Source organism: Photinus pyralis, unplaced genomic scaffold (assembly GCF_008802855.1).
Source record: "Photinus pyralis isolate 1611_PpyrPB1 unplaced genomic scaffold, Ppyr1.3 Ppyr1.4_unclustered_Scaffold2646, whole genome shotgun sequence".
Taxonomy (NCBI): domain Eukaryota; kingdom Metazoa; phylum Arthropoda; class Insecta; order Coleoptera; family Lampyridae; genus Photinus; species Photinus pyralis.
The window spans coordinates 21,115-31,765 of record NW_022171242.1 but is presented as its reverse complement, the minus strand read 5'-3'; the positions used below and the strand labels follow the sequence as shown (position 1 = coordinate 31,765).

General features: G+C 37.3%; 2 protein-coding genes across 2 annotated transcripts; both read left to right on the top strand.

Annotated features, from left to right (window-relative positions):
• The first annotated feature begins 1,789 nt into the window (after window positions 1–1,789).
• LOC116181888 lies at window positions 1,790–3,713 on the top strand. Its single transcript, XM_031502329.1, has 3 exons — window positions 1,790–2,748; window positions 2,873–3,113; window positions 3,670–3,713. Exons 1-3 carry the CDS (start codon window positions 1,825–1,827, stop codon window positions 3,711–3,713), a joined length of 1,209 nt encoding a protein of 402 aa, XP_031358189.1. The 5' UTR covers window positions 1,790–1,824.
• A 997-nt stretch (window positions 3,714–4,710) lies between these two features.
• On the top strand, window positions 4,711–5,825 carry LOC116181887. The gene is made up of 2 exons (XM_031502327.1): window positions 4,711–5,464; window positions 5,521–5,825. The coding sequence occupies exons 1-2, from the start codon at window positions 5,027–5,029 to the stop codon at window positions 5,803–5,805; spliced, it is 723 nt and encodes a 240-aa protein (XP_031358187.1). The 5' UTR covers window positions 4,711–5,026; the 3' UTR covers window positions 5,806–5,825.
• Window positions 5,826–10,651: the final 4,826 nt, after the last annotated feature.

Genomic DNA, 10,651 nt, shown 5'->3' with positions numbered 1-10,651 from the left:
CAATTACAGACTAAGTCGTGCTAGAAGAGTAGTTGAAAATGCATTTGGCATACTTGCCAATAGGTTTCGTATTTTATTAACACCAATTAATGTGTGCAGAGACAAAGTGGTGTTAATAACACAGGCCTGTTGTGCTCTACACAATTTCATAAAAAAGAAACTCCACATGTAATACTAAATCAAACCGATAAGGAGGATAATGGCCATTTAAAACACGGACCTTGGAGAAGCACCTGGCATCTTTCAAGTATTAATTTACGGCGTGGACTTCGCCCAAATAATAATAACTTGAGAATTCGTGAGGAATTCAAAACATATTTCAACACTCATGGACAAGTAGATTGGAAAAATGATATGATTTAATAATTTATTATTCAAGAATAGGTATTAGTTCTATAAAACTACCATAAATATTTTCTAATATATTTGTAAACACACTTAAATATTAGTTGCACTTATAAATACGGATGTTTAGAATAAAATTTCTAATAAAAACTTTAGAAAATATGGAAGGTCCTGTTTAATAACATGAACCTATATTTAAGCATCTTCAGCATCTCTAATAATGGAGAGGATTTCCCATTTGCAGCGTTTAAACAGGGGTTCATTCTTCTTTTTAATAAGAAGCAGCTTATTACCAACAAAATCACAGAAACTTCTTATTTCTGCTGGATAAGAATCCTCTTCATTCACAATATTTGCAACTAGTGTAGTCAAGTTGTCGGAATTTTGTCCAAACTTCTGAAAAAATTATATACAAATGTTTTTTAGCGGGAAAGTACTTAAAATATGGTCTTAAATGACATACTAAAAGTCCCGTAGATTCTGGTAATGGCAAGTTGCAAAAAAATGGCCGCCATTTTGATTTTTTCAAATTAATGCCTGTATCTCAAAAACTATTAAGTTTACGGATAAATTTCAAAAGAAATTTATTTTTTTAAATGAAAAAATACATCGACTAATATAGTTTTGACTCTCTCAACTTATATTCAAATGCACAAAAAATATTATTAACAGTTATTAATAAAAAAAAAATCTGATTGTAGTATTTAGTTAATTACTTTAATGTCATAGCCTCGAATAAAACTTCTTTTTATTAGTATGTTTTTCTGACATTTAGGTACCGATATCAGAACTGGCAACGCCGCGTCAGCTGACTAGACCTTGCGAGTTGCGACATGAAGCATTTTGATTTATTGTCGTTTTTCACGCGCTCGATACGTTTGTTTTCGGCTTGGTTTTCGTGTGAATAATAAAATTATTGTTTTTGTTTGGAACTTGCGACGCTTAATATTTCTATTTTAACCTGTTTGCAGACTCTTTAGAGGTATGGCTGATGAACTTATTTGTATGATTTGCGATAAAAGTGGCCAAGATGTAGTGAAAGTTACCAAGAAAGGAATTGAAACAATAATAAGGGCTAGTAAGGAACGTAACGATAGTTTGTGGCAAAATTTAACAAATGTGTGCAGCGTTTTTGTACACAAAGAATGTAGAAATAAATATACGCACCCTACCAATTTATTAAAACTAAAAAGTAACGCCCCAAGTACATCTAAGTTACTGAGATCGATCAGTAAAGGTTTTGATTTTAAGAAGCATTGTTTTTTATGCGACGAATACATTGATATACAAGCCATTAAGAAATATAAGAAAAATGTTGAGTTTCGCCAGGTCTGCACTTTAGAATTTAAAAATAAGATAATTAACCGCTGCAATGAAAGAAATGACAAGTGGGGGCTGGAAATATTTAATAAAATAAATAATCAAATAGACCTGGTTGCAGCAGAAGCAATTTATCATGTGAATTGCTTTAATAAATTTATGCAAGATAAATCTCAGGATCATGTAGGCCGACCGGTAAATCCTCCTCTAGAAGAGGCTTTTGAAAAAATTTGTAATTTTATTGAAAACGATTCCGAGAATTGTCAGTTTGCAATTAAAGAGTTAATTGAAATGATGATTACCCTTTTACCAGAGAGTTTTCAGCCATGGTCTGAAAAAAACTTGAAAATGAGATTGAAGAAAAAGTATAAAGATAGTATAATAATATCTTCTCTATCAGGAAAACAAAGTATCGTCAGTTTTAGAGGAAACTGTGAAAAACTTTTAAGCGAAGAGTGGTCAAAGGATAAAACCTTTGATCGTGCAAAAATTGTAACTGCCGCAGCTAAAATTTTAAGAGAGGATATTAGAGGTATGACATGCAATTTGCAGAATTATCCAAACTTAGATGATATTAAAACTGGAGGAACAGAGGAATTTCCTGATTCTCTTAAATCTTTTTTTCACGAGTTGGTTCTCAAAGATAAGAAAAACTTAGCTGCATACACAACAAAGGTAGCTGCGTTGGAAAATTTTATCATTTCTTTAGTTAGAGTAAGATCCTTCGTATCACCCACAATGTTTGGCCTCGGAACACTTCTACATAGGAAATATGGCTCAAAAAATTTGATAGATATTTTGTCGACTATCGGCGTTTCCATTTCTTATTCAGAGTGTCTTAATTTTGAAAGTTCAGCAATTCAAAATGTTCAGGAAAATATCCCAGCGGACAGTTTTTTGCAGTTCGTTTTTGATAACGCCGACGTCAACACCAGAACAATCGATGGACATGGGACTTTTCACTCTATGGGCGGTATCATATGCATTACTCCTGAACCAGCAACAGAAAATTTTCAGGTTCCAAGACCTAAGCAAAAAATCCAAGCCAGCGAAATTGGACACTTCGGAAGTTTACCAATACAGGTTAGTTTTTGATTTATTAAATATATATTTTTTTGCTTTCCCCTGTATAAATAGGGAAAGAAGCATTGTTATGGTTAAAAATAAAGAGAAATAGATTTTTTTTAACTTCTTGCATCTCTTTCAGTTTTACAATAAACCCGCAAAGTCTGGTCTCAAAACAGTCACAATGCCGGAAATACAATTTTTGAAACCTGAAGTTGAAAAAATTGCAGCAAGATTAGATGCACTTTGGTTACTTGGTACTAAATATCTCCATAAAAAAGTATCATGGAGTGGATATATGTCTTCTGTCTCATATGATATAGAATTTACGACTAGCACTATAACACCTCTGCCCTTCATAAACTTGGACCCTTCACACTTAAGTACTATACACACAGCACTATTGTTTGCAGCTGAAAAATGCCGCTCGTATAATAAACCTTGTATTGTCACCTTTGATCAACCGCTTTTTTTAAAAGCTGTGGACATCGTAGAAGCATCCAACTCAAGTAGTATCTTGTCTAAAGTTATAGTTCGACTCGGCGGCTTCCATACTCTTATGTCATTTATGGGAAGCATTGGGAATATAATGTCCGGTAGTGGAATCGAAGAACTTTGGCAAAGGATATATGCAAAGAATACTGTTCCACACATGATTTCGGGTCACGCATATGCACGAGCTCTAAGATGCCATTTTCTTACACAGGAAGCTCTTGGCTTACTGCTACTCTCTGACATAGTTCTAACTGATGAGAATATTGAGGAAATTTGTATTTTATATAATCGGCCTTTAGCAAATGAAGTCGAAATTAATCAGTTGATCGAGAACATGTTGGAAAAAATTGATCTTAAAATTAGTGAGCTCTCTCAAAGCAGTCGAACCGCACGGTTATGGTGTAATTATTTTAAATTGGTCAATATTATTAAGTTGTTTGTTAGAGCAGAAAGATCAGGCAACTGGTCTCTTCATACTCACTGTTTAAAACTGATGATCCCAATATTCTACGCAACAGGTCATAACAATTATGCTAAAAGTACTCACATTTATTTACAACAGATTCAGAAACTTCATAATATGAGTCCCGAAAATTATGAAAAATTTGATTCTGAGGGAATGTTTACTGTGAGAAGAACCAATAACTTCTGGTCCGGTACTTGGACCGATATGGTCATCGAGCAGAATTTAATGAGGTCAATCAAAACCACTGGAGGCTTAACCCATGGACGTGGGTTCACTAATTCTTCTTTGGCCAGATGGATAGCAGGTATGTCAGTTTGTATGCCTGTATCAACAGCTATGGAAGATTTTCTGGGATGTAAGTCAGTCTCTTCTGAACAACATATAGAGTTAAGTCGTTCACGCCAACAACGGGATGAAACTGACTTGCGAAAAATTTTAGATTGGCTAGAGGAATACAACCCTTTTAAATGCAAGGAGTTCACATCACTGTTCTCTGGACGTATAGCTAAACACGATATAAACTGCGATTTGGCGGATGAAATTGGAAGAAAATTACTCACCAACAATGTAGGCAAATTATTCACAGATATTAAGTGCAAGCGAACAGATCGGATTAAGAACTTTTCACAAATGAGTAGTAGCATTAAAATTAATAGCAACTACGTGAACGTGTCTCCTATGCAATTATTTAATAGAATTATTTGCTCAAACAAAACTCCAGAAGAAATAAAAGACTGTTTTAGGTTCGAATTATCTCCATATCCGCTATCACTGTTTAAAGATGGTGTCTTAAGAAAAGGAACAAAAAGCCTTCTCTTCAAAGAGTTTGATGCTCTAACTACACCTACTTCGGGCACAGAGCAAAATGCAATGCATATAATTGATGGCGGTTTTCTCTTACATAAAGTTTTATGGCAGAAGCCTGCCACGTTTAACCAAATTTGCGACCAATATGTTAATTATGTTAAACATGTTTATGGTCAGGACTGTGTAATTGTTTTTGATGGATACAATTCAGATAATTTTTCAACAAAGGATGCTTTGCAACAGATCAGATCACAACATGCTTTAGAAATATCAGTAAAGTTGGAGAATACAATTGTTACACCACAAGAAGAATTTTTACGAAATAATAATAACAAACAGAAACTGATAGAGCTTTTAAAGTTTAGATTTGAAAAAACAGTCTTAAAGGTAAAAGTGGCTGAAAGTGACGCAGACTATTTAATCGTTAGAACTGCAGTAGAACTTTCAAGTTCTGGTAGACCAATCGTAGTTGTATCTGAGGATACAGATATTGCCGTTCTGTTGATTCATCATTCAGAATATGATAAAATGTTTTTACTTCGGCCAGGAAAAGCTGCTAAAGCTGATAAAGCAACGAACATATCGGAGCTTCAAGAAAAACTAGGGCATGTTAAACAGCACATATTGTTTCTTCATGCTGTATCAGGTTGTGATACGACCTCGTTTATATTCAAAAAAAGCAAAAAACTCTGTTTACAGTGGTTAAAGAAAGACATTTCTTTATGCGAAAGACTTCAAATATTTTATCAACAAAATTCGGATAAGAATCAGTTAATAGAAGCAGGTGTACAATTCATTACAAAGTTATATAGGCCCAAGAAAAGCAAAGAAGATATTGACACGTTAAGATATACTTTGTATAATAGAATAACATCTCGTCAAGGTCTGTCTGCAAACTTTAATTTGGCAGCGCTTCCCCCAACCAAAGATGCTGCTGTACAACATGTTTTGAGAGTCTATTATCAGGTATGTTCTCTAATTCATTACTTAGCCGAAATAATAAAATTTTATTAACTTTTTAGGTACAAGAGTGGATAGGATGCAAGTTGAATCCATTAGCCTATGGTTGGCAACGAGATAGAGAGGGGCATCTGGTTCCTACATCCGCAACAAAAGAAATTGCTCCTCCTGACATATTGAAAATGGTTTTCTGCAACTGCAAAGAAGCGTCATGTGGCAAATCATGCTCCTGCAAAAAACTAGGGTTAAGATGTTCCTCCAAGTGTGGCCAATGCTTAGGAATTGATTGCTGCAATTCCTGCATCATACCTGAAAATGACGAGGACGAAAATGATGTTTTCATATGAATAATTTTGTTAAATTTGAAATAGATCCTTTTGATATATCACATCAAGTGTATTTTTGCATTTTACAAAAAAGTTTTCTCTTGACTTTTCATCATAAACCTCATAATTTTTGAGATATTTGCAATAAAATGACAAAAACAAAATGGCGGCCGATTTTCGCAACTTGCCATAGTCCTTTTTGATGGGACTTTTACTATGTTGTTTAAGAAGTTATTCCTGGTACGTTTCCATTAAAAAATGCTTGTATATAATTTTTTCAACCTTGACGTCTAACTTTCCTACACTAAACTGCATCGGCTACGATTGTTGTTATAGAATCTTTTTGGTGCTTTCGCTTCTTGCTGCGAGTTTTTGGAGTATCAGTTTTCACGTTGGATTTATTCGATGTAATGGTTGAGGTTGAAGCGCGTGACAGCGAACCATCCCTTTCAACATAGTACACCCCTCCAACACTTTCGTTGAACTGTAAGTTAAACATTACATAAAGTGTTCTTCTGCATATCGTGGTGTAGTATTATGATCAAATTCTTCATGCTCCGAATTTTCAGTTGTAGTATCTTCGGTCAATCCCATTTGTTGACTGTCAAGTACATCTTCCAAATTTGTTAAATTTGATTTGCTTGCATCTTTCTTGCAGTACGGCAGTAAGAATTGTAATTGGTCGTGGAGCCACCATGTTGGTGTAGGTACCTCGTCTTCTCCCATGCCACTATGTATCACTTTCATCTTGATAAATTACCCCGCTCTGAATCTTCGCTTCGCTGCTGCTACTACTGTACCTTCTGGTTTTTCTACTGGTGCTTGACTTTTTTTCTTTTCCTTTTGTTTTTTTCTCTTTTTCCTGTATTTCTGTCAAAAATTCTTCGGATGTTAACACTTTTGCACCCGCATCTATCTTCCTCCTTTGAATGCTTGTAGGAGCTGTTCGCTTAATTTTCGACAAGAGGAGGGTCTCAAAGGATGAAATATAATAAATGGAGGAAGCAAAACCCCGGCTGCCGACATGCAGGCCATGAGAGTGGTATTCTCTTTGTCTGATCCCTCAATGCTCCTGTAAACCTTCTGTCCCCTTCCTGCCACGCCCTTAATCCGAGATGGATCCGACGAAAAGCTAGTTTCATCCAGATTCCAGATGTGCGTTGACTAATCTCTTAACTTAAGAGTTTCAATTGTCTGTTCCAATTTTTCATAAAAACCATAAATGATGAAAGGATCGCTGGTTGCCTTACGCCAACATTGTTCCAGTTGCTCTAAGCCAGCGCGTGGCGTATCATGTGAACAGTACGTATCACCACCATGCCAACACGTTTGGCGTAGCTACGCCGAGCGTATGCTCGGGCGCGAAATTTCACGTTCGCTCTCACGCTGCTGCTCTACACCTTCATCTGAAACGTCACATTTAACTTAATGCCAACCAATTTCGCGGCGTACGACGTAGAGCGCGTTCTACGCCCCATCTGAAACGACACTAACGCGCCGTCAGCTTCTCAATGATGGCGTTGAAGAACAGCCGCGTGGTCTGGTATGTCACGCAGGATGCGGTCATGCCGCGGCTCGTAACAAAATTTGATTAGTATAGTCTCGTTCGTTGCTTAGTAATTTACTTACTACCATCTACTAATTTCAAGCCGAATTCTTTTTGTTGTTGTGTTTATAATTGATATCTGTCATATCATAAAGGCATTTGTGTTGTTTCACATTGACTATAAATACTTCAATATCCATTGTTTAATTCATACGCCGTTGCAGCTTGCAGACAGACTAAACACTTTCACTGCCTGTGTGTACCACTCTGGTATTTCGTTTCTGATTGGAGACCGCGCGCGACAGACCGCCAGAAACTCTTGGCGAGGCGATCTAAATTTGCCCGCGCGACAGATCGCGAGTGGACAAGCGGTCTGCTGCGTCCTGTGTCCGTTTTAGTGTAATGACATACTAGGCGGCATGCCGCTCGCGACAGCGACATGCCGCAAAATGGAGCGACAAATATTTTGCAGCGACCTGCATTGTTTAATGGCTAAAGGCATAGTATAGCGACTTGCAGTCGTCGCGACAGAAGTGTCGCGCCTTGTCGTCGGAAATGCGGCGCGACTGAATTGGGGGGGGGCACATAGAAACAGGTTTGTGATGACATACTGGACCGCGATTTGCCGCATTTGCGGCGCGACAGTTTAAGTTTAAACAACAAAAATGTCCGTTGTTGATAAATTATTTAGCCTTGTAGAAGGGCAACCCATCATTTGGGATAAATCGCGTCCCGAATATAAAGACAGAGTGGCCAACGAAAAGGCTTGGATTGAAGTGGCCCGAGGGATTCACGGAGATGAGTGGGAAGGGTACCCCGACAAAGAAAAACAACAAAAAAGTAAGTATTTTTTAAATTATTATTATTGAATATCCTCTCGCATTGTTTATAATATTTCTCTCGCAAAGTATTTTACATACCAAAATTTTCGTAGATAGCACATTTTGAACCTTCCTGATAGTTTAATTCCATAAATGTGCAAAAAATCATGTTTGAATTTATTGAAACGAATGCATATATTTATGTTCTTCAGTATATACAAAGCTTTTTTAAAAATTGTACTGCTGCTGGCACGGAATGCTACCCACTCCTTCGAAATGATCTGCAAAAAAATCTTGCACTTCTACTCCTTGACCACGAGGGGCAGCAACTGTGCGATTTACTTCAAGTAGCTCAAAAGATTCATTTTCGTGGTAGTTCACACCATCTCGTGTTCTTACATAATTATGCAATATGCAACAGGCTTTGATAATGTCGTCTACAAAGTCAGGCTCTACTAAAATAGGAGTGTGAAAAATGCGCCACTTATTGGTTAAAAGGCCAAACGCACATTCTACTGAGCGTCTGGCTCTGGAAAGCCTGTAATTGAAAATTCGGCGACGGGAATTAAGTGTTCGTTGAGGGAACGGTCTTAGCAAATTAGTGTGTAGCCTAAATGCTTCATCTCCCACGAAGACAAAGGGTTGGGGGTTGCTGTCTGTGCGAGGTAAACATTGGGGGCGAGGAATATCGAGGCTTTGTCCATACAATTTTTGTCCAAAAATACTGTCTCTAAATACAGTTGAATCGCCTTCTTGTCCATACGCACCCACATCAATGGAGATGAATCGAAGGTTGGCATCTGCAATTGCCATTAGAACGACCGAAAAATATTTTTTGTAATTAAAAAACTTGGATCCCGAATGTCGTGGTTTAATGCAGCGAACGTGCTTGCCATCAATCGCGCCCAAGCAGTTGGGAAAGTCGGTCTTTTCCATAAAAATGTCCGCAATTTGGTGCCATTCCTCGATTGTGGGTTCAGCCATTTCCTCTTTTTTCAAAATATTCCATATTGCATGGCAGGTCTCAACTACGATCGAAGCTATCGTACTTCTTCCTATATTGAACTCATACTGCAAAGCAGTAAAGGTGTTTCCTGTTGCAAGGTACCTATAAACAAAAGTACACCAAAAAGTATTAATGTACTAACATGATATTATATTTTACTTACCATATAATATATATACCGTTTTTGGACGTAAACATATTAAAAAATATAGATTTTTGTAAATTTTTTCATACATTTCAGTTGCTGCCCTTAAGGTCAAGTGGAAGAATGTGAAAGACAGCTTTCGAAGGGCATCAAAAACAAAAAGCGGGAATGCGGCTAATCGACAGAAAGACTATGTGCACTCTGAGGCTCTATCGTTTCTGCGTAATGTCCCACAAAAAAGGAAGTACGTATTTAATTTTCCCAACAAGACACATTTTTCTTCAATTGCAATATCTCAAATTTAACCATTGTAATGATTTTTTTTTAAATTTCAGAACGTGTAGTAATTTGTAGCCGGGAAACACATCCGGCGAGGAAGAACGTTCCCGCTCTCCAGTGAGTACGCCTTCACCGGCGATGAGGGACAGTGTAACCCCACCGCCACGTACTACGCCAACACCAACTACAACTAAAAAACAAATTCCAAAACTTACCCCATTTCAAGCCTCCCTTTTAGAAACCCTAAACACAGCATCCAGTTTGATCCAAAAGCCCCAAAACCCCGAAACCGATGATCCTGACCGCCTGTATCTGTTATCCCTACTACCCGATTACAAAAATTTGCCGACACATTTGAAATGGGCGTTTAGGCAGCATGTGGTGAATTTCTTCACAAACACATACACCTCTCCGCATCCCTTCCCCAATTTCCCGTCAATTCTGCTTCTCCATCCACTAGCTCCAGCCAACCGTCGCCATACTACCCTCCTTATACTTCTCCTCCTGATCAACCATGGAATTAATTTTTTTTTCATAAAGTTGCACCATCTTGCATTCATTACATTTTTGTTAGGTAGTTAGTTTAGTGTGCCCTTAATGTAGTATTCAGTTTTTATAATATTAAATTACTTATGTAAATGTTAATTATTTATCCATTGTTTATAGTTACCTGATAGCAACGGTCAGTCTTTTTTCTGCACCGATCGGAGATCTAAACGAAGTTTCCTTTTTAGTTATGTAGGGTCTTAATTTTCCGAGGAGTTCATCGAATGAGGCTACCGACATCCGATAGTAACTAAAAAACTTGTCACTATATTGTCTTATGTCTTTGAAAAAAGTGTCAAAGTTATCGGGACGTAAGCGGTGGTATGGGTGAACAGAATATTTCCTCACTCGCGTGTTCTGCAGTAGACCTTCTGCTTCGGCTGCACAAACAGCAACCACATTAAGGAAGTGTACGTTCTCCATACTGGGTGTGCCAACTGAAGGAGCAGGGTAAAATAACACCTTTTTCATGAGAATCGTGATTTGTCGTCTTTTTTGTCGTTCAAAACCGCTAAAAGTAGCTG

Bases quoted from the DNA above. Each gene is read 5' to 3' on its own strand.
- LOC116181888 (XM_031502329.1), top strand. From the start codon at position 1,825: ATGCAAGATAAATCTCAGGATCATGTAGGCCGACCGGTAAATCCTCCT. The intron at 2,749-2,872 runs GTTAGTTTTTGA...CATCTCTTTCAG, and splicing joins TCGGAAGTTTACCAATACAG to TTTTACAATAAACCCGCAAA. The intron at 3,114-3,669 runs GTACTATACACA...GTTGTTTGTTAG, and splicing joins CTTGGACCCTTCACACTTAA to AGCAGAAAGATCAGGCAACT.
- LOC116181887 (XM_031502327.1), top strand. From the start codon at position 5,027: ATGTTTTTACTTCGGCCAGGAAAAGCTGCTAAAGCTGATAAAGCAACG. The intron at 5,465-5,520 runs GTATGTTCTCTA...TTAACTTTTTAG, and splicing joins TTTTGAGAGTCTATTATCAG to GTACAAGAGTGGATAGGATG.